At 43.6% G+C, this 24,207-nt stretch overlaps 1 protein-coding gene across 1 annotated transcript in view; it reads right to left on the bottom strand.

Annotated features, from left to right (window-relative positions):
- celsr3 (cadherin, EGF LAG seven-pass G-type receptor 3) overlaps positions 1 to 24,207 on the bottom strand; it is a 205,727-nt gene that overhangs the window by 137,852 nt on the left and 43,668 nt on the right. Inside the window, exons 2-3 of the mRNA XM_034695247.1 lie at positions 21,821 to 22,164; positions 14,867 to 15,155 (exon numbers count right to left, since the gene is read on the bottom strand). Of these exons, the coding sequence (XP_034551138.1) occupies positions 14,867 to 15,155; positions 21,821 to 22,164 (633 nt within the window). The remainder of the gene's footprint in view (positions 1 to 14,866; positions 15,156 to 21,820; positions 22,165 to 24,207) is intronic.

Genomic DNA, 24,207 nt, shown 5'->3' with positions numbered 1-24,207 from the left:
CAAGCGGATTTCGATGTATTGCAGTTTATATCACTTCGCATGGCTTCATCGTTTGAGACCGGAGTTTGCCGCTTGCTCATCACTCATCTCTTCACAGTTTTTACTCCATCCTAAACTGTTTTTACCTTCACCTTCCTTCCAAATGTAATTTACTATCTTGTAGGATGTATCGCATCTCATACTTTCCTCATTTCCCACTTTAATTTGATCATCATATTCTCTATCGCCCTCATCACCAACCGCGTAGTTTTATCTTATCTATCTATATTTATTTACAAATGCAAACTTTGAATCTGCCCATTTTCTGCAGTGACCGTGGTATTATTTTGCTGCTGTGTTGTAATTAGTCTTAGTGTGTGAACACTAACACGTTGCCGTGTTTGTCGTGTTCACCCAGCAGCACCCTCAAAATGTTAAGTTTTCATTACTTTTAAAGAATGCTCCCTGCATACTCCACCAGCTTATCTTGTCAAAAAAATTAAGTCTTTTCCCTCTGTATTCACTACCTACTGCACTTATTCACCCAATCCCCAAATGAGACACTCTCTTCTTGCTCCCTGTCCTTTAGTTTCTTCCCTCACTCTGTCTTTCTTTAACCAAACTGTTATAATCTTAATCTCAAAGTATTTCAGCCCTCCCTTCTCTCTTCTTCCCTTTCTGCATCTAAACTCTGAAGCCATTTTAAAATTATTCTAAAGGCTAATTAATGATACAAACGGGATATATAAAGCCGGTATGGTGTGATCTGTTCCTCTTTATCTGCTGGATTAAATTCTCGGTGTAACATGCATATCGCTTTATCAATCCAAAACTAATCTCACCTCTGTCTACTTCAATCTTTCTCTGTCTCCATCCTGCTATCCTGCTCTCTCTCTATCTCCTCTCCTCTCTCTCTTCTCCTTCTCTCTCTCTCTCTCTCTCTCTCTCTCTCTCTCTCTCTCTCTCTCTTCTCTTCTCTCTCTCTCCTCTCTCTCTCTCTCTCTCTCACTCTCTCACTCTCTTCTCTCAGCTCCCTTCTGCGTGAAGTGCACATCCCTTTGCCACAACCAATTTCAATTCTACCTGTTCAGTTATCCTCACAGCTCCCCATTTTATCTCCTAAAAGATTAATTTGGTATGCGTTAAAGAATCTCTTGTTAGTGTCCCCTCTACTTAATGCATCTTCCAGTCTTAAGGTATATTCCTTAATTAAATCATGCTTTTATCTACATAATGTGCATTTCTCTTTGTCACTACTGAGTCAGTCTTCATTCAGTTTATGCAAACAACCAGATACGATACCCTCTGTCTGCTCTAAGATGACTAAACAGGGAACTCCTCTTTTTGACATGGAGTATATTTTGTTTTCAGGGTTGAGGAACATTGTACTTTCACTAAAGCTTTCCAAGAAAATGAAGCATTCAAGGACAAGACAAGAATATTAAATGTTTAGGAATTAAAGCACAAAATGCTAATCTTCAGCTGAGTCTAGTTTTGTAGCAGCAAGATGTGAGACTCAACTTCTCTCCTGTATTTCATCAACTCTTTATGGGACCTACAAATAGATGGATTTATGTCTAACACTGGACTGGCTCAGTGTCTGGCTCTGTGCTCTCTGGTCCGTCAAACACCACCGGTTGTGTTTCAGAACGCAGCACGGAGCAGGACCTCCGGACAGCTGGAGTCATGTGACCGAGGTTTTCCTGTGGTAATCACTGAATCAAGGATTTCTCCTCCTCCTCCTCCTCATCCATGTGTCTTCTGGTCCTCTGAAACCTCTGAACTGTTGACTCCAGACCTGGCTCCGCTCATCATGACTTTGGTTTGTTGTTGTAGTTAAGTGAAATACGATCTGGTGATAACACAGAGTGTTTTATTCTGAAAATTAACCGGATGTTTTCATTTTGTTTTGGTGAAACCTGACTTCCTGTCCCGCTCCATCTGCTCTGTTCAGTTTGATGCGTCGTGCTCCAGCATCCGGCAGAAATACAAGTATCTGATCGGGAGGGCTACGGAGTGGATCCAGTGTAAGTTAACACACTGACTAGAATAGAAACCTAGCAGATCCGATGCACGGATCTGGTGGAATTTTGCCATAAAAGAAGCAACAGCTAGTTTTGCCTTTGGATGCAGGAATGAACCACTTTCACTATTATACAGCCTTTTAAACATCACAGAATCCATTGTAACGGTTCAGCTACATGAGTGTTTCTGTTGTCACTCTTAAGAAGGGGCTGGTACGTTTCGTTTGGTACAACTGCACAGAACGAAATGAAAGTGACAGCGGAAAAGGCGCCGTGGCATTGTGAATTGTGGCACAGCAATCAGTTAAGCTTGAGCTCTTTCATGCCAACAGCTCTGAAGGGACTTGCATCTTCATTACAACGGCTCTACTGCTTGAAGGTGTGTCTCAACTGACTTATAAGTCAAGATGACAAAAAAGCAGGCTGTGGCTGTCACTCAAAGTCAAGTAGAGACTGAAACTTCTGATCATACCAACCAACGAGCTTGGTCAAAACGTGTTCCATTAAAACACCATTTAATTCTGAGGATTTCTACAAATTAAAGTCCCCAGTGTTAATTGTTGAAAGGTCTTTATTCTGAAAGAGCCATATCAGAAAATAGAAATCACCAGTAGTTATTTCACAGTTAAAGGAAGTAGATGTATAAAAATCCAAACAGGGGAGCAGGAGAGAAGCGAAAATTCAGAGCAAATACGTGTCATACTACCAATATTTCTATAATTCTAGTTTAAGAGCACCATCTTAAAGTCTACAGTGTTTAACATGTGCCAAACCAACAAGCGCTCCATCAACAACTATAACAGCAGCCTCAAGTGGTTTACTTTGTGTGTGAGTTGAATTTCACAAGAAACGTACGCCGCTCTCTTGACAGTCCTTTGATCAGCTGGCAGTTCAAACAGTGGATACAGCTTCTCTACTATCTGGAAATACAACAACTGTCTCATCCATTCTGAACTGATCTCACTTCAGACAGCAGACGTCTGCCCACAGAACTCAATAACAGCAGAACTGCAAATGTGCAAACTTTTGACTTGAGTGGGAACAGAGTCAGAACATAGTTACTGCAACACAAAGCACCACGTTTATGAACAATCTGTTTAAAATTACATAACAGCAGAACAGCATTTATCAGATTGACTCATTGGTATGCACTTTCAAATGTGGAATAATTCTTAGAAAACTTATACTTAAGTAGTTGATTTCTTTCATTATCCATTTTTTCTGTTTTGGCAATTTATCCTGGAATAACATCAAACTATTTTTCAGGCTATATCAATGTTGCAGACAATTTTCCAACGTCCACATACAATCAGTATTGGTCAAAAGGTGTTGAAGTTATCCTCAAGTATCCTACAGCTCATACACATCACCACCAATAGACTGTATAAATAATGAATATAGTTTCTGTGACGTCACCCATCTGTCCCTGAGCGCTGTTTTGAAGCCAATTGTTGGCGGCAGCCATATTGGAAATGCTGAACTCAACCAAACATAGTGTGAGGTAAAGAGGCGGAGTTTGAGCCTCCTAACCAACAGTTATGTGTTCCCGCCTGTCAGTCAAGTCAGTCATGTCCTTATTTGGACAAAAATTCATAATCTTAATATCTTCTGAACCGTCGCGTTTAATAAATTCACCCCCGTACAGTGTGTGCTGATAGAGAAATGAACTACTTAGAGCCAAGCCGTTTTTTGTACCAGGCTGTAAACATGTTTATTTCTGCTGTAAAGATTGTCTTCTTTGAATGGGTGTGTATGTGGTTTCTGGTGTTTCTGCAGCCAGCCTCAAGTGGACGCTCAATGAATTGCAGTTTATAACACTTCCACATGGGCTTCATATTTTGAGATTGGGAGGTTCCCGCTTGATCACCACCCGAAAGATCTGTCCATCACAGGCTAATTTCACACACTCGCTCATGTCACTGACACACCTCCACCAGTATCTGGAAATCCGTTTATTTCATACATCCCTATCTGGCACCCCGGCATATGGTCAAACCGTGGTCATAAAAGATCAGTCAGAGCTGTGTTAGGTAAAAACTTCCCAACAGATCAAACCTGTTTGGTCTGATCTGAAGATTTGAGTTCTGGCTTAAGCAAATACTGAGGTGTAAAGACCTGATCATCACCAAGGTGCCCTCATTTCAGCACCAGACAGGAAGCAGCACCCTGAGTAGACTGGATTGTAAAAACTGGGGTCATCATAGTTTCATTCCAACCCCTGTGCTAAAGCTGAACATTCAGCTCTCAGCTGAACAGTACATGACCCCAGCTGAAATGGAGTTTCACTCTTTCTACGTCTCTGTGGTTGGCAACATGCAGGTAATGTTGATACGCAGCAGGGCTTACTGCCTCACGTGTAAAGTGTTTTAAAATCCACAAAGACTCAAACCTGAGTTATCTCAAGGTTAGAAGAGAGTTTAAAGGAAGGGTGAGTCTGAGGTTAGGGGTATTATCAAATTCCCAGAGTCTGTTTGCCTTTGGTCTTAGTGAAGAGACTTAGTAAAATCCTAAAGAAGACCATGAAACACTGACATGCTTCTGCCAGATCAGTACAAATACATAAGAAAGGCTTAGGAGTGCCGTTGGCCTAGTGGTCTAAGCACACACCCTATACAGAGGCTTATTGCAGCGGTCACAGGTTTGACTCCCTTGACCATTTGCTGCATGTCTTCCCCCTCTCTCTACTCCCCACATCTCCTTTCTCTCTTCAGCTGTCCTATCAATAAAGGCACAAATGTCCGAACTAATATAACTTAAAAAAAAGAAGAAATGCTGAGTCATCTTTAAAATCACCTCTTGGGGTGCTGGTGGCCTAGCTGTCTAAGCGCCCTACATACAGAGGCTTTGGTCCTCGTTGCAGAGGTTGCTGGTTCGACTCCTGGCTGTGACCATTTGCTGCATGTCTTCCCCCTGCTCTATCTACTCAAATCACCTCTTGGGGTAGTGGTGGCCTAGCTGTCTAATTGCCCACATACAGAGGCTGTGGTCCTCATTGCAGAGGTTGCTGGTTCGACTCCTGGCTGTGACCATTTGCTGCATGTCTTCCCCCTCTCTCTACTCAAATCACCTCTTGGGGTGCTGGTGGCCTAGCGGTCTAAGCGCCCCTAATACAGAGCCTTTGGTCCTCGTTGCAGAGGTCGCTGGTTCGACTCCTGGCTGTGACCATTTGCTGCATGTCTTCCCTCTCTCTCTACTCAAATCACCTCTTGGGGTGCTGGTGGCCTAGCTGTCTAAGCGCCCCACATACAGAGGCTTGGTCCTCGTTGCAGAGGTCGCTGGGGTTCGACTCCTGGCTGTGACCATTTGCTGCTGTCTTCCCCCTCTCTCTACTCAAATCACCTCTTGGGGTTCTGGTGGCCTAGCGGTCTAAGCGCCCCACTACAGAGCTGTGTCCTCTTGCAGAGGTTCCTGGTTCGACTCCTGGCCATGACCATTTGCTGCATGTCTTCCCCCGCTCTCTCACTCATATCACCTCTTGGGGTGCTAGTGGCCTAGCGGTCTAAGCACCCCACATACAGAGGCTTTGGTCCTCGTTGCGAGATCGCTGGTTCGACTCCTGGCTGTGACCATTGCTGCATGTCTTCCCCCGGCTCTCTCTACTCAAAATCACCATCTGGGTGTGCTGGTGGCCTAGCGGTCTAAGCGCCCCACATATAGAGCCTTTGGTCCTCGTTGCAGAGGTCGCTGGTTCGACTCCTGGCTGTACCATTTGCTGCATGTCTTTCCCCCTCTCTCCACTCAAATCACCTCTTGGGGTGCTGGTGGCCTAGCGGTCTAAGCGCCCACATACAGAGGTTGTGGTCATCGCTGCAGAGGTCGCTGGTTCGACTCCTGGCTGTGACCATTTGCTGCATGTCTTCCCCTCTCTCTCAAATCACCTCTTGGGGTGCTGGTGGCCTAGCTGTCTAATTGCCCACATACAGAGGCTTTGGTCCTCATTGCAGAGGTTGCTGGTTCCACTCCTGGCTGTGACCATTTGCTGCATGTCATCCCCCTCTCTACTCAAATCACCTTGGGGTTCTGGTGGCCTAGCTGTCTAAGCGCCCCACATACAGAGGCTGTGGTCCTCGTTGCAGAGGTCGCTGGTTCGACTCGTGGCTGTGACAATTTGCTGCATGTCTTCCCCCTCTCTCTACTCAAATCACTTCTTGGGGTGCGGGTGGCCCAGCGGTCTATGCGCCCCACATACAGAGGCTGTGGTCCTCGTTGCAGAGGTCGCTGGTTCGATCCTGGCTGTGACCATTTGCTGCATGTCTTCCCCTGCTTCTCTACTCAAATCACCTCTTGGGGTGCTGGTGGCCTAGCGGTCTAAGCGCCCCACATACAGAGGCTGTGGTCCTCATTGCAGAGGTCGCTGGTTCGACTCCTGGCTGTGACCATTTGCTGCATGTCTTCCCCCTCTCTCTACTCAAATCACCTCTTGGGGTGCTGGTGGCCTAGCTGTCTAAGCGCCCCACATACAGAGGCTGTGGTCCTCATTGCAGAGGTCGCTGTTTCGACTCCTGGCTGGGCTGTGACCATTTGTTGCATGTCTTCCCCCTCTCTCTACTCAAATCACCTCTTGGGGTGCTGGTGGCCTAGCTGTCTAAGCGCCCCACATACAGAGGCTGTGGTCCTCATTGCAGAGGTCGCTGGTTCGACTCCTGGCTGTGACCATTTGCTGCATGTCTTCCCCCTCTCTCTCTACTCAAATCACCTCTTGGGGTGCTGGTGGCCTAGCGGTCTAAGCACCCCACATAGAGAGGCTTGGTCCTCATTGCAGAGGTGCTGGTTCGACTCCTGGCGTGACCATTTGCTGCATGTCTTCCCCCTCTCTACTCAAATCACCTCTTGGGGTGCTGGTGGCCTAGCGGTCTAAGCGCCCTAATACAGAGGCTTTGGTCCTCGTTGCAGAGGTTGCTGGTTCGACTCCTGGCTGTGACCATTTGCTGCATGTCTTCCCCTCTCTCTACTCAAATCACCTCTTGGGTGTGGTGGCCTAGCTGTCTAAGCGCCCCACATACAGAGCTGGTCCTCGTTGCAGAGGTTGCTGGTTCGACTCCTGGCTGTGACATTTGCTGCATGTCTTCCCCCTCTCTCTACTCAAATCACCTCTTGGGGTGGGTGGCCAGAGGTCTAAGCGCCCCACACACAGAGCTTTGGTCCTCGTTGCAGAGGTTAGTTCGATCCTGGCTGTGACCATTTGCTGCATGTCATCCCCCTCTCTACTCAAATCCCTCTTGGGGTTGGTGGCCTAGCTGTCTAAGCCCACATACAGAGGTTCCCCCCTGCTCTACTCCCCACATTTCCTGTCTCTCTTCAGCTGTACGGTCATAAAGGTAAAAACCCCCAAAATACAACTTAAAAAAATAAAAAAGAATCACTTCTTCATATACACATGTACTGTACCCCTTTTCGACTGAGGCAGTTTCAGGGCCAGTTCAGAGCTGGCGGTCAATTGAGAACCAGTTTATTGTGTTTCGACTGCAAGTGAACCGGGGCGGGGTTGCTGTGATCAAAAACACAAACCATTGTCCTGCAGTGAAAAAATCAAAGAGACTAATGGATTCCAAGGCAAAGCAGTGGTCGGTTGAGGAGACAAGCTGCCGTTGTCCTCCATCGTTGTTGTTGTGAGGGAAAGTTCGCGCTAGCGCTGCTGGGAAAAGCGGTCACATAAATCTGATGTCATGACAAGCCTCTTCACAGGCTCGAGCGGGCAGAAAAACAAACAGGTGCCTTGTTGGTTCGCAAGTTCAACCAGATCCAAACCACCATGTTGGTGGAAAAGAGGTACTGGAGGGCTTATTCTGACTAAAGAGATTTAAATGTGGTTTTCATTCTATGATATATTCATTGAAAAGAGCTCATATGTTGTGATTATCATCTCACTACCTTGATTAAAGATAATACCGCTGTGTTTTCATATTTTCATGAAGCTCGTCCTTCCTCAAAGAATCACAAACCGCTTTGAAACAGAAAGATGTTTGAGGTAAGTGATTCATATTGTCATCAGGGGCTGGGTGCTTTCCCCTTCACATTTTATTATTTCAGGGCATTTAGCTATTCTTACATCAAACATCTGGCCTGTGTGGCCCCAAGAAACCCCAAAACAATTGTTCACTAATCACATGTGACTCAGGTTTGCTGGCAGCTTCTTTTCTAATCGCTCAATGAAAAAAAAGAAGGTTTCCAGTCTGAGTCAAACCCCGGGCTTTGCTCCCGCCTGTGAGAGCAATCCATAGAGTTTCAGGGAAAAAGCAATTCAAGAACACAAAGAGCAAATGTGGGGATGGATGAAAGCAGGCTGGATGGAGAAATGGAAACAGCGAATGAGGGAGACAGCAAACTTGGTTGGGAGATGTCTGGAGATTTCTGTGTGTTGCAGAATCAATTCGCCCCTGTTTATTCCTTCTCCTCCTCCTCTTTTCTCTCCCACTAGCCCCGGGCCTCGACAAGACACCGCAACACCCGACGCCTACGCGGGAAAAAGCACAACGCCGACTACCCAGAATCCATCTGATTTCCTTCACTCTACCCCTCACCTCGTGTCCTCCACCTCTCTCTCTTTCATTGCTCTCTCATGTCTCCCACCCCATTTTCCCCCTGAAGTCCTCTTTCCATGTTATTCTCTCTGAATCCACCCGTCTCCTTCGTGTCTCATATCGCTGTCATACTTGACTCCTTTTCCCCGTTTCCCTCATCACTCCTGCTCTGCCGTTCGCTCTTCTCCCATTCCCTCTTATCTTATTTCTATCCAACGTTTTTCTCTGTCCATGCTTTCTCTCACTAAATTATTCTTTCTTCAGTTTTTACTCATTTTATCAGTTATCCACTCTTTTATCTCCTGCCTTACCTGTCTCTGTCCCACCTCTCTAACCCTGTGTGAACAGCGATCCAGCAGGTTGAGTGCATGTCAAGCTGTGCAGGATCGGTCTAATAAAATCCCTGACTGACTGTTACCCATTCAGAGGTTTGTCCAAGTGTGCAACGAGCGTCTGGTGAATCAGAGCAGCATGATGCAGACAGAAATAAATCTAGCAGAGACACATCATTTGTCATCCAAGCTTTAGTCAGAGGCATGTGGGTTTTTTCAACCAAAAAGGAGATTTCACCGTGTGTCAGTGAGATAATGTGTTTTTCAAGCACTTCAAGTCTTACTCTGATGGATTTGTGTGAATTTGGTGTTCAATTTTTTGTCTGAATTCTAATGACGCCCATCATTGGTCAATGAAACTTCAAATCAGCCACTGGATGTGTCTCAGAATGAGATCTTCGGTCAATCCAAAAACGAAGGTGTGGGGCAACAATCACAATTTATTTCTTTCCTCTCCATGATTCAATTTTTTGCTTCTCCTTATAAGGTTGAGTAACAATGCAGAAAGATATGACCACAATATTTTTTTTTCAACGTGAATCAATCAAGCGGCAACCTCTGGTCTAAAAATATGAGTCTATGTGGAAGTGTTAAAAGCTGCAGTTCATCGAGGATCCACTTGAGGCTGGCTCCAGAAGTACCGGAAGTCACATACACATGAATGGGAAAAAGACGATCTTTGCAGCATTAATAAACATGTTTACAGCCTGGTACAAAAGAAGAGTGTAGTCTAAATAGCTAATTTCTCGATGTCCTCTCACTGTGAGGGGGGTGAATTTTTTTCTAATTCGGCAATTTCGAAGATATTGAGATTACCAGTCTTCCAATGAGAGGCACAGCTGACTGTGGGAACACTGCAGCTGTTGGCTAGGAGGCTCAAAGCCCGCCTCTTTACGCCACACTGGCTCCACAGAAGCAATATGGCTGCCGCAGCCGATTGGTCTCAAAACAGCTCTTCAGAAACAGATGGGTGACGTCACGGACACTACGTCCATATTTTTAACAGTCTATGGAATCAATGCATATTTTTAGAGATATTGTAAAATCTGAAGTCTAATACCACTGGTTTATGAGACACCATCTGATTATAGTGGAAAAGGTTGTAATATCAGGTTGATGTATTGTGAGCAGGTTGTTATGCAAAATAGAATCCAGACAGGGCTAGACCATAGAGGGTATAAATAATGGACTTAGTATCCGTGACGTCCCCCATCTGTTTCTGAAGCCCTGTTTTGAAGCCAGTCAGCGGCGGCAGCCATATGCTGAACTCAACCAAACTTAAGGCTGATTTATACTTCCACGTCAAATCGACAGCGTAGCCTACACCTGAGGTCCGCGTAGCTCCCGTACCTCCACAGAGGCCTACGCACGTAGCTGATGTGCACCTTTTTCAAAATGTAACTACCCGTAGAATTGACGCAGGCCGCAAGCCCTGTGATTGGTCCACTCGGTGGCATTGTGTTTCCCGCATTTAAAGCACTTCTGGGATCCTGCACATCAGCCGTGTATTTCACCTCCTCCTCTCTATTCTTCATGTAATCATGTCTGTATGATAAACAGCAACATGTATCAGCTGTAAATTAACAGAACACGCTCTGAATCTCTGTGGAAAAGGAAACAGAGATCGTAGCTGGACCGGAAGCAGGTCGACCGACTATCAGAGAGACCACACTGCCCTCTAGTGTTTCGGAGGAGAATTGTTGCACGACACATTGACACACAAGTATGTGGTGCTCATGTCCGCGTCAACCCCTGCTGCGTAGGGCCGATGCAGAAGTATAAACCAGCCTTTAGAGTGAGGTAAAGAGGCCTCCTAGCCAACAGCTATGTGTTTCCGCCTGTCAGTCAAGTCAGTCATGTCCTGATCATAGACTGTAAAAAATATGGACGTAGTATCCGTGACGTCACCCATCTGTTTCTGAACGCTGTTTTGAAGCCAATCGGCTGCGGCAGCCATATTGCTTCTGTCGAGCCAGTGTGACGTAAAGAGGCGGAGTTTGAGCCTCTTAGCCAACAGCTACAGTGTCCCTGCAGGCAGCTGTGCCTCTCATTGGAAGACTAGTAATCTCAATATCTTCGAAATTGCCGAATTAGAAAAAAATTCACCCCCCTCACAGTGAGAGGACATCAAGAAATGAGCTATCCAGACTACACTCATCTTTTGTACCAGGCTGTAAACATGTTTATTAATGCTGCAAAGATCGTCTTTTTCCCATTCATGTGTATGTGACTTCCGGTACTTCCGGAGCCAGCCTCAAGTGGATCCACGATGAACTGCAGCTTTTAACACTTCCGCATTGACTCATATTTTGAGACCGGAGTTTGCCGCTTGGTTCTGATTGGTTCTGATTCTGAAAAACATCTCAGTTCTCTGTGTGGTCAGTGAATGTATATGATGTCTACTCTCATCAGGATTATTTATGTCGTAAAGGCTTGTGTTTTGTGCAAAGTTTAAAAAGTCAGTTTGTCACGCAACTCTTTAAACAGAGATCTCCACAGGTTCTTCCTGATGTCATCTAAACTGTTTTCAAAGGTGAACTCTAAGTAGAAAATCCATCACTTCTGAGGACAGCTTGCATTAAAACGTGCAAATGTCGTAGACACAGTGCAGACGCCAGCGCAGTAATCGCTTGTTAACTTCAGGTAGTTTCTCCGATTCCTTATATTCTCATAACTGAGTGGCACCGTTGGCCTTGTGGTTTAAGTGTGCGCCCCATGTACAAAGGCTCTAGTCCTAGGTGCAGCGGTCGCAGGTTCGACTCCTGGCCTCTAGCATTTGCTGCATGTCTTCCCTCGCTCTCTACTCCTCACATGTCTCTCTCCAGCTCTACTATCCAATAAAGACAAAAATGCCCCAAAACACAACTTTAAAAAAAGAAATATTCCCATAACTGAGAGCACGTGAACATTTATTGTCAACATTGTCTTCACCGTTGGATAATAACAGGAGCTCACTTTCACTTTGGTGCACCACATCTCCTCTTCTGTTCTCTCTCTTTCACAGCAGACTCTGTCCTCCCCCAGCAGCTCAAACAAAGCTCTGAAGAGGGAAGTGGGAGGAAACTACAGTATGTCCGTCATTAGCTCACACAAACCTGCAGATTCACTCACTGATGCTGCTCTCTACTTTTTCTTCTTTCTCTATTTCAAAATGTCCTGACTCGCTTCTCTCATTTAATTTCTCTCAATCAAGGTCTGTTCTCCATCTTTCTCTCTCTTCCTACTCACTCTCTCTTCCTACCTCAGTATCGCCTTCACTCGTTTCTTTCCTCTTTATCTCTCTCTCTCTTTCCTTCTGTCTGTTTCTGTGGGAGTTCGGAAAACACTCCATCTTGCTCATGAAAGGAAAGTGTTTCTTCTCTCCCCCAGCTCTCTTTGATTCCAAATAAAAGGCTACGTGAAAAATCCCCCAGTGACACACTGACATTCACAGCATCCATCCTTCCTCTCCAGCATTCTCTCAGTGCAGCAGTATGAAGGGCCAGAAAGAGAGGGAGACGAGAGGAGAGAGGGAGGAAATGAGTCTGGAGTATTGGGAAAAGGTAAGAAAGTATAAAAGAGAGGGTACAAATTAGTTTGGTGAGAGTAAAACAGAGTGGTTCATGGTGACATTGGTAATGGTTTGTGTGTGTGTGTGTGTGTTGAAAAGACTACTGAGGGAGCTGAGGAGGTGGAGGAGGAGGGGGAGGAGGCAATCCCAAGAGGTAGAGAGTGTTTTCTTGTTGTTCAACTCAACAAAAAAAGCGCAAACAGAGCAGATCCAAAAGGAATTCAGAATGGGACCCGAACAAAGAAGCAATGTCAGTCAGTTTAAATTTACCAGTGCAGAACAAAGGACGACACCAAATACAAACAAACACATGAATGCACCACATCCTTTCCTTCAGCCGTTTGTCTTCTCTTGATATTCATCCCTTCATACGGCCACTCAAAGACTCAGAGAGACACGATAGTGCATAGAGTAGCCCTTGAAAATCACTCCAATATGTATGTTTATGATTGTAAGCTTTTAACCTCCACATCCAAATGTAAGACTCAAGACAAGGGGCTATTACGATTCAACAATCTGCACATTGGTTACCAATCCTAACGTTGAAAATCAAAGTAGACCAGCTGTGGATTGGTAAAAATGTACTATAAACCAGTTTGGCCGGGTTTTAAATGAACCGGTTCATTTAAAGGTGACATATCATGCAAAATGGACTTTTTAATGGTTCTCTACCTGAAATATGTTTCCCTGGCATGTCTACAAACCCCCCGAGAATGAAAAAAATCCATTCTGCCCCTGTTCTGATTTCTCCACCTTTCTGTAAATGTGTGTGAAACGAGCCGTTTCAGACTTCAGTGTTTTTGTTACGTAACAACAATATCCGGTCTGTCACGGAGTCAGAGCTCGGAGCTTGTTCAGCCCATAGACTGTATAAAATAATACTGAATCCCTCCTCCGTTTTTCATTACCTGCACAAATGTGTGGTAACAAGGAGCTTAGGAGGGAGGCATGCTAGTTGTAGGCTGTCTTAATAAACACAAAGGTCGGTTTTACTCCCCACGTCTGCAGATTTGAAGATCTAGTGGATGATTTTATTTATCATGGATAAGTGCTAGCGCTAGTTAGCATAGCTACATAGCTACATGTCGTAGCTGTAGCTGTGTACCAAGACACACGTCTACATACTGACAAATAAAACAACAAGAAACACAGAATCTGTGACCAATCCTTCAGAAAGGTCCTGCTGCCTTTCTGGCAGAGGTCGGTTTTACTCCCCACGTCTGCAGATTTGAAGATCTAGTGGATGATTTTTCTTTATCATGGATAAGTGCTAGCGCTAGTTAGCATAGCCACATAGCTACATGTTCGTAGCTGTGTACCAAGATACACGTCTACATACTGATAAATAAAACAACAAGAAACACTAAATCTGTGACCAATCCTTCAGAAAGGTCCTGCTACAGGCGCCTCTCCATTAGGATCAGATTCTGGATCAGATTCAGAGGGTTGAAGTAACGTGATCTCTGAGCAGCCGTGTATATTCAGCCAACATGTAAACATTAGATCAACGTGCTGGAGAGACGAGGGCACATCCACTTCCTGAGGGGGCGTGGACAGAGAGAAAACAGACTGTTCTGAGGAGGACTGAAGAAGAGGGCTTTTCAGGCAGACCAAAATCTGATTTCAAAGTGTTTTCTTGAGCATAAACTTTAAAGACATGTTTTGGGGACCTCTTAGACCAATATATATTGATGAAAAAAGTGTGATATGTCACCTTTAAGTTTAGCTGCTTATCCTGCATATTTTCTATCAACACCCAACGTTTGCGTTTTCAGAACTGGCACAGAGCATGGACCAGACATGGATCTGGTGGAATTTGGCCGTCAGCGTGACCTTTTACCTCTCATGAGACAAACCTCAGCTTAGGTGTTCAGCAAGGTAGCATGAAAGTGATGAAGTACAACATCAGAAAGACAAATCTCAAATCTCTAAGAAACCTTTGCTAAAACGTGAGTATTAACAAGCTGCAGCCAAAGCAGATATGAACAGTAAACATCTTGTTCAGTAACAACTCCCTGAAGTCACGGCGTCAGTTGCCGTCGTATTGCTAAAGTTCACAACTAACTGTGTCGTCGGCAGTGACAACTTTGGTGACATGATTATTACATTCAAGCCAAGCTACACAACATCAAACACATCACTTTCTCAATGGCACACCAGATGTGTTTATCAGTTTAAGAACAAAGTCAAACAAGTTCTTTCAAATGCTGAGCGAGTGCCTATAACAACCCAATCTGAGCGTCATGTTCATATGTGACAATCACAGAGAATATATGTTTTGAACACTAGAGCATGGTGCTCCTGTCTGAACAGACACACAGTGACATCATGCACATTTCATTCTGCAGTTTGATCGACTATTATTTTGGTCTTGGGGGAATCAAATGTTTAGTTTTAAATGTTAGATTTTTAAATCACAGCAGCTTCCCCACAAAGACACACACTCTCATTCTCACTCACCAGTAAAGTCCTCACGGCAGATACAGGTGTATCCTCCCTCCCTGCGGGCGCAGACTCCACCGTTCAAGCAGGGGTTGGAGTAGCACAGGTTGATCTCTGTCTCACAGTAATCACCGGTGAAGCCAACTGGGCAGCGGCAGCGTAGGCCTGCGATGGGGTGGATGGGCCGGAACAAGATGGAGGGCGAGGAGATGAAGGGGGCGGAGCTGTTGAAGCGCAGCACTGAGATGCACTTCATGTAGTTCTGGCAGGGCTCACGCAGACACACATTGTCATCAAATGGGAGAACCTGGAGGGATTAGAGAGGAAAGACACCATTATTTGTCTTAACCTGTAAACAGTATTTTACTGTGTGTGGATGTTACAGATGTTGTCTCATGATTTAGATGAAATGAAGCTCTTGTAAAAGTTCAGTCAGGAGGACTTCATCTGCATCTCACTTCACTTCTTCATGCATGCCTGCTCATATTTCCTGTAGCCATCAGCTGTTCTCATCACCTGGTCATATCCATCCAATAGCACTGCAACACACCCTCATTGTTAGCCAATCAGATTGCAGCTGTCTTTTTAAAATATGGCTTTCATTGCCCTGTCTCTGCACCCTCATCAGCCTCATCAGCCTTGGATGACTCGACAATCATCTCCCCAGTACCACCCAGTCTTTGCAGTTGCTTAAGCTTCATCTCATCAGCCTCAGACTACATCATCAGCCAACACCTCCATCACTTGTGTCTCCACTCCAAGAGGATAGATTTGAAGAGCAGACACCCTTCAATCACCCAATCACCCTGTAGAGGTCAAGCACCAAAGCGACTCTGACATGAACCCAATATCACATCCTCTCTGTAAATGAAACATTTATCTTCAATCCCTTGGCTCTCTTGATTGAACTTCTGTTCAATTTCTGTTGAATTTTTACACATTACATATAAAAGATCAATGTAAACAATTAAAGCAAGTGATGTTTTTTATATGAGAAACACATTAAGTGAATGAATGAAAAAGCAACCAATAACAATAAATGATAAGAAATGAAAATAAAAGATAAATAAATAAAAAGAAAAATAAATAACAGTGAAACTACAATAAGATAAATAGGTTAATATTTAAAAGATAAATAAGTGGGAGCTACACACAGACTGCCAGCGTAGGCTACGCCGTCTATTCGACGCAGAAGTATGAATCAGCCTTTACTCTGGCTTCAGGCACTAACTGTCACGACAAATGCAGGAGACAGTTTAGTTACCCTTCAACATCCGCCTTCCCTCTCATATTCCTTTGTAAATTAACCGACTTCTGAATTTCTTCTTCGTGCTGACAAGCCACCATGGTCCAGATGAAAAGGGCTCAGGGTTGATAAAACAGTGAAGGGCTCATATATTGCTGCAGCTTGTGCATGCAGACCATGGTGCAGACAGGTCGCAAGCCTCACACTGTTACTTTAATTGGTATTTGAAGCCCTGAGTCACGACTCACAGGCTCCAGAGTCTGATTGGTGCTGGCCTACAGTCAAGCTTTAGTAATCTAATTCAGGACTAGAGTTAAGGTGATCAAAAATGTATGCTGGTATGTTTCAATATTATATGATTTAAGATCTAGCTTAAATAATAAAACAAGAAGTTTGAAGATCACCTCTTCAGTACCCTTTATTAAAAGTGTAACAGTCTGGATTAAATTCTTAGAATCTGAGAGTATATCATAATAAAGCCCTTCTGCCGACAGTCTTTCACTTAATCAAGAGCAGAGCGTCACCAGAACTGTACCCTGTTCACTTTGTTTTTCTTTTTAATAAACTGCTTTAATCTTGTATTCCCAGAGGAAAATAAATTTAGAGAGGAGATCTCAAAAGTGTTTCATTTATGTCTCCTAGACAACAATGAGATCTGTTTGAAAGCAGAATGAGACTATAGCTTATGTCTCCTGTTTCTCATTCTTGCCTCCAGAAAAAAGTTTCAAAAAGTCTCAGCTTAGTCTCCCTTTCAGTTCAAAAGGAGATCTGGTCAGAATCTGAAATGATTCTCAGATATTTCTCAAGTGTTGTGACTCCTTTTGTGCTCAGGTGGAGAAATCAGGGAGCTCTCTCAATTGTCTCAATCTAACCTCATCCATTTTTTTTTGTCAGACTCAGTTTTTGTGTCTTAAGTTGAGCTCAGATGGAGCAAAGAAAGAGCCTGAGCTCATCTTTTCAGGAACATTTATAGAGCCCTGCAAAATTAAGATTTCAATGTAATTGTCCACAAACTTACAATTCTCATTAAAACATTTAACTTCACAAAGATTTAGTGTATTTGAGAGAAATTGCAAAAGATAGAGATTTCATACAAGTTATGACAGACGATTTATTTAAAATATGGGCCGCAGATTTAGCCAGACTATTACAATTAAAGGGGCGGGTTCATGTGGGCACTGGTGGCCCAGCGGTCTAAGGGCCCCACATACAGAGACTGCAGTCCTTGTTGCAGGGATCGCCGGTTCGTTTCCCGGCCGGTCGACCATTTCCTGCAAGTCTTCCCCCTGCTCATTACTCCCCACATTTCCCTTTCTCTCTTCAGCTGTCCTGTCAAAAAGAGGCCTAAAGGCAAAAACTATATTTTAAAAAAGAGAAGAAAATGAGCCATTAATGAGATCTCTTATTTAAGTCTCAAATAAGACTCATGTCATGGTCTCAACTATTTCTCCTAGTGAATTTTAGGAGAAACTAATGAGAAATGAATGAGAATAATTTGAAACTTGAATGAGGCTGAAGTGAGAATCTCAATTTTGTCTCTGGAGACTTAGAAGAGAAAGCCTTGAGCAGTAAATTTTTTCTCTGGGTTCTCTTAAAGCCTTCTAGGGGCAGGTGTTGCAAATTAACATTCGAAAAACCCTATGATTTGGATTGGATGGCTGTTTTTAGTTTGTCTATGTACATTATATTGTATCACACAAACAAACAAATTAATAATTTAGCTAGTCTCTAGGCCAGGGGTTCCCAAAGTGTCTTCCAGATTTTTAATTTAAAGTCATCTAAATTTGCTTATTTTACCCATTATTGTAAAAATAGTTACATTTTAAACTACACCCTGCAAATAAGTACATTTCATTAGTTTTCTGTCTTTCTTTGTTGCCAGATGACTCCTTAAGTCAGGGTCAGGGTTAGCTAACAGTTCAGTAACAAAAGGATCAGTAGCAGCAGGTTAATTCACAGCAGCACTGGAAACACACCTACCTGTGTATGTAGGTTAACTCATTTTGAAGCATGAAGCAACATTTAACCGCTTTAAGGGACAGTGGGGGTCACAAGTCTTTGGCACCTATATTTTGGGGGTTGCAGGCTGAAGAGTTTGGGAACCCCTACTCTAGGCTAACCAGGAAGACTCTTGGCATTTTATTTATATATCTATTTATTCATTCTTAATAATTATTATTTTTAAAATGAGACTTGGCAAAGTCTACAAACCAGTTTGTTTAACATCCCAGATCATAATGAACCCTCTTGAATGCTCCACAGGGACTATCTTTAAGAGATGTTGCAGTCTCACACAGAGACTTAATTATTTTGGGGGGATTTATTGTATCTCTATTTTTTCTCTCTTTGTGAGCTGCTGTAACAAACAAATTCACCCTGTGAGAGATCAATAAAGTGTATCCTGTCTATTTAATTTGTTTTCCATTTATGTATTTATTTCTGTCAAACCATTTCTTTACATCTCTGGCAAACACAACTAGGTGTTTATCTAAACCAATATATTTTAAGCTTTGGGATGCCATACATAGAACGAGGATTTAGCCTCAGTTTGCATATGTTAATGTCTGTTACTTTCCTTGACAGTGCCATGTTAAGACAGGTCATACACATGGGCTTCTATCTCTTGACACTGCTCTGCTCTCTCCTGACCCATCATAAATCTTTCCCTTTGGGTTTCACGTGTCCTTTTTTTATCAGAGCATCTCTTTCTCACATGTGTTTCCACAGACAGAAAGCATGGGGGGAGCATGTATAAAACTGATGAGCGTGCTGGGTCCAGGTGTGTGTGATTTCATGCATAAAAACATATATGGTCATATCAGTGTGTTACTGCATAGAGCCATATGGCTGCCCTGATATAGCATCTGTAATGCATTATTATCAGCTCACATGCAATATGCTCAGATGACTGAGTTTAGATGCATATGTTTATGCACAATGTTTCTTTATGCACTTTGCTTTTTATATGTCTCATGTATTTCCAGCTGCACTCATGTGTGCACCGCTACATGCACATAACGGATTCACTGTCCAAGAAGAAGAAGAAGAAGAAGAAGAAGAAGAAGAAGAAGAAGAAGAAGAAGAAGAAGAAGAAGAAGAAGAAGAAGAAGAAGAAGAAGAAGAAGAAGAAGAAGAAGAAGAAGAAGAAGAAGAAGAAGAAGAAGAAGAAGAAGAAGAAGAAGAAGAAGAAGAAGAAGATATACTATATAAATCCCCATGGGGAGATTCAATGTTTTCACTTAGATCATGCTAAAAACACTTGATACACAGATGGGGTCATGTCAGAGTGAGGGCCTGCCATTGGACCAGAGCCCAGCAAGCAGTTTTGGGTTTGGTGCCTTGCTTGTGGGCACCTCAGCAGTTCCCAGGAAATGAACAAGCACCTCTCCAGCTACCAGTCCAATTTCCAAACTTGTTCCATACCGGGATTTGGTTTCCAAGCCAAGTCCCTATGGACTGAGTCCCTGCCACCACCCGTCTATTAGAAAATATTTTTTTGTCATTAGCCCAATAGTGTTTTTGTATTTGGAGGAACTTAAACCCCTTAACAGTTCAAGTAAGAATGAATAAATTAACAAAAACAAAAGAAGGACTTTTCAGTACCCATCATTATTAAAGGTACATCTCATATAATAATTATGCAACAACCACACAAATAGAAAAAACTGTAATTCAAATGTAACTTTTTTGTCTTTACAGCAGCATTTAACAGTTGGCTATTAATAAAGAAAATAAGTTGATACTGCAAAGTTTGTGGTGCAATTACAGAATTGAAGATTTGAAATTTATATCCTGCCTTTTTTTTTATATATAAAATCAAATGTTTGAAATTTGTGAAAGCCTAAGATTAATATGGAAGAAAGATCTTGATTGTGAGATAAGTGAAGACCAGTGGCAGGGCCACAATAGATGCAAGGTGTACATTTATACATTATAAAATTGTACATAGATATTATTTTACACCTGTTAAAATATTTAAAATTTCCCTAAACAAGGATAATAAATGCTAGGAATGTAATAAGAGATGGGCACATTGGTTCATGCTCTATGGGGCAGCAACGCAGCACTACCTTTCTGGAGAATGGTGTTGATGAGTTTTGAAGATTAGCTTAAAGCTAGGGTTGGTAGTCTCGGAAAACCAGCATGAATTTGAATGTAGCTTTTCCTCATGACTCCGTCTAACCCCTCCCCTCCTCCCCTCGGAGCTTCTCCAAAACGACGCCCCCCCCCACCCCCCCCGCTCACATGCACGAGCGCCGCTGATTCTCGACCATATGATGGTGACTGATTCAAAACCGGTCCTCACCAAAACATTCTCATAGTAAGTTAAAAACACAAACAAACATGGCTGCTGTTAGTACTCACAACTATCATGCTAGCATTATCCAGTTGTACTGGTGACACGATATCAGGAGAAAAGTTATAATATATATATAATACTGTAACAGCTCTACTGTTTGTTAAACATGTTCAGTGTAGATGTTCTTAATTCCTACAGTGTTGACGGTCAGTGAAGGCATCAGGAGAGGTGTAGAGTGTGCGAGCAGGAGAGAGGAGAGACAAGAGGAGAAGTTTTTCATTCATTCAAACATTGATTGTTGTTTTGTTGGTTGTCGTGATCACGGTCGACAGTGACCGGTTATTAAAGATCAACGTGTTCACGACTCGGCTCGTCATCCAGCAGCGTCCGGACGGACGCTACAATAAATATATATTTTCTGTAGGACTTACTGAACGTCATTAATTATTCTGCTTGTTGGTGAGAGCTTTTTAGACTCTGATCGGGACTACAGTCCTGAGCAAAGCACCTCATCAGGTCAGAGGGGACAGGCCCGAGGACGAGCGAGAGGGGCAGTCAGTAGAGTCAGGGGAAGCAGAGGCAGGAGACGGGGACTCGGAGGAGTGCACGCCGGGGAAATGTACGCGCAGGAGGAGGGCAGAACGGGATTTGATTGGTTTAAAATTTGGGGAGCCAAAAAACGGTGATTGGTCAGTGTTTTCCCAGGTTTGCTCCGGCTGTAGGTAGCAGCTTTTTTTCACTCTTTTTTAAGAACACATTATGTATTGATTACCATCAGGACATAAAGATCATTTTAACCAGTATAACAAAAAGTGGATCTAAATCTGATTACCAACCCCAGCTTTAAACAGCCTCTTCCAGACTCTCCTCAGCTGTGTCTGTTAGGGGACTATTCTCAGGTGCCACCAGGTGTTACCAAAGCAGAAGCTGCACTGGTAGTAACAGGATGTATTACTGCAGCTCGGCTATAATTGGATGAGCCCAAACCAGAGTTTAAAGAGTGGTTTAGACTCATGGCTGAAACTGCTGCATTTGAAAGCATGAGAGCCAGACTAAATAATGCACAAAAGCAAAACTAGCCAAATATTTCTTATTTTTATTTTAATATTTGTAAAAATAAATTGTCTTTTTTTTGTTTTCATTTTTCCAGAGTGGGTCTTTTGACCAAAAATTGGCTGTGTTGTATATTGACAGTATATGCCCTTCAATGTGTATGGATCATTTATATTGTTGGCGTTTCATGTGATGAAGTCAATATAAACTTAAATAACAAAAAAATAAAATAAAATGTGCATTAAGATTAAAAAGTTGGGCCTCTAAATATGACTCATATGTGTGCTGCCATGTGCAGCCTCTCTCTCTCTTTGTGCTGTAACTTTTCAAACATGCTCTTTCCATACATCTATCCACTTTCATTGTGACTAACCTCCATCTGCGTCAGTGACGTCAGCCTCGGCCTGTTCAGGTACAGCTGCTCCTCCAGGGCCTCTGAGGGAAAGAAGAGTCCGCCTGGTAAAGCTGCAGAGAAGCTGACGTTCAGGATCCCTCCCGGCGCTGCGTCCAGGTCTGGCTGGATGTTAAAGATGAAAACATCCTCAACAGGCACAGAGAGCACCGCTGACACGCCCTCCAAGAAGTTACCCAGCAGCGGTGACAGGAAGTACTCCTGGGACATGTTCTGGAGGCGGACAGTAACACTGCTGCCAAGCATGTCCTCGGTGATGATGAGGACACGGAGGACGCATTGGGCTGAAATGCTGTGGACGCCGTCTGAAAGGAAGAAGGAGAGAGCAGAGGAGAAAAGGTTAGGTGAATGAATATTGTGTTCAATCTCGAGGTGGACAAAAGGGTGAGAGAGGGAGGAGATGAGAAAAGGTAATAGACGGCTGGGAGAGGACATAGACTGATAGGTGGGTGTGAACAGGTGAAGGAGTGAGATGAGGGAGATAGATTAAGGGGAGAGGCACAAGGGAGAAGAGTCAGAGCTGAATAAACAGCTAAGAGAGGAGGAGTAGGTAAAGAGACAGAGATAAATAAATGGAGACTGGGAGGAGGAGAAGAAGGGGTGAGGAGGTCACGACAATGTCATGAAATATGAAGATTAGATCACAGCACAGCAAGACCTCTATCTCTCTACATACTGTACATTATCATACATTACACATACACAATGAGATCTACTCACAACAGATATGAGTGGTAAAATAGATAACACAGAAAAGTCAATGATTGTTATCAAAACTGCTCTGTCTGAAAGAGAACATAACCTTTTTACCATATGCTCCCAAAACTGAAGCCAAAACGTAGCCCTCAAAGACCTAGACAGCCTCCGGTGGCTTCTTGTTCTTAAATGTTTGATCACTGATGAAGCACTAATCCTATCAATAAGCTTTAAAAACTCTGCTACAGCGGACATTCTCAGCTTTCCATTGATACCACGTGTCTCATTCAGCATATTCAAAATAAATTCAGGAGAGTCTGGCACCCCCAAAAACGGTCTAAGTGTATAAGGGTTAAAGCTCAAGCATAGGTTATAAACTCCACCTCCTCCATGCTGACAGATGGGACATGGGTCAAGCTACAAAGTCAAAATACAAAGTGAGGCTATCTTTCTCAAACACGGTTTTATCTAGGGATGCACCAAGGCCACTTTTTAGGTCCTGATACCGATATCAATGCCTGGGCTTTGGTATCTGCCGATGCCGATACTAGTCGATCCGATCCCGGTATTGATTTGACAATCTCTATTCCTTAATGTGAGGATGGAATCATGTTTTGGCAACTTCAGGCTTTTCTGACTTTGTCAGAACAACTAAATCCAACAATCTGTCAGTTGTTTCACACTTTGAATCCATTAAATGAAGGTTTCTTCCTTCTTTGCAGTAGGCTACAGCTGACGTAAACTTCCTCCTTTGGGCTTCAATTATATTTTTCAGTGCGACTGCCATCCGTCCAAATATTACCGCTGCACATGTTGCAAGTTTCCGGCAGAGTTGTTAGCAAAAGAAGCGTGACATGCACCTAAACTGCAGAGTCTCTGTAGTTATCCTCCATCATGCTCCACCGGGCAAAAATGCACACACTGGCCGGTGCTGATGACGTAGAAGACGCACATGGCTGTTGTAAACATAGCAAAGCATAGAACTGAGATGAACAGATCTGCCATAGGGATCGGCACTATATATCGGCCCCTTGTCACGATATCCGATCTAGCTTTTTGAGTCCGATCTAGTCGATATTCGATACCAGGATTGGATCGGTGCATCCCTAGTTTTATCATGCTGATTTATAATATTATATATATATGCAGTGGGCAGCACCACCGTTGCCTCCCAGTGAGAAGGTTTCTGGTCCGAGTCCCCGGTCGGGCGGGTGCCTGTCTGTGTGGAGTTTGCATGTTCTCCCTGTGCATTGCTTGGGTTCTCTCTGTGTCCTCCGGCTTCCTCCCACAGTCCAAAAACATGCTCACCAGGTGAATTGGTTACTCTAAATTAAATAGGTGGGAGTGTGTGTATGAATAGTTGTCATTCTCTCCATGTTTGCCCTGTGATAGGTTGGCCACCTGTCTAGGGTGTACCCTGCCATCCGCCCGAAGTCAGCTGGGATTGGCTCCAGCCCCCCGTGACCCAAAAACAGGATAAGCGGTCAAGATAATGGATGGATGGATAATTATTTGATGCTACAGAGAGCGTGTAACACAATGGTTGACAGCTCTGTTGAGTTCTGTTGACACTGTGTGAACCAGGTTAGCAGTGTAGAGGAGGAAAGGTGAGAGGCAATGTAATGAACACTGACACAAGAGTATCTTAACTT

This window comes from Notolabrus celidotus, chromosome 11, assembly GCF_009762535.1.
Source record: "Notolabrus celidotus isolate fNotCel1 chromosome 11, fNotCel1.pri, whole genome shotgun sequence".
Lineage (NCBI taxonomy): Eukaryota > Metazoa > Chordata > Actinopteri > Labriformes > Labridae > Notolabrus > Notolabrus celidotus.
This window is presented reverse-complemented; position numbering and strand designations above follow the sequence as displayed.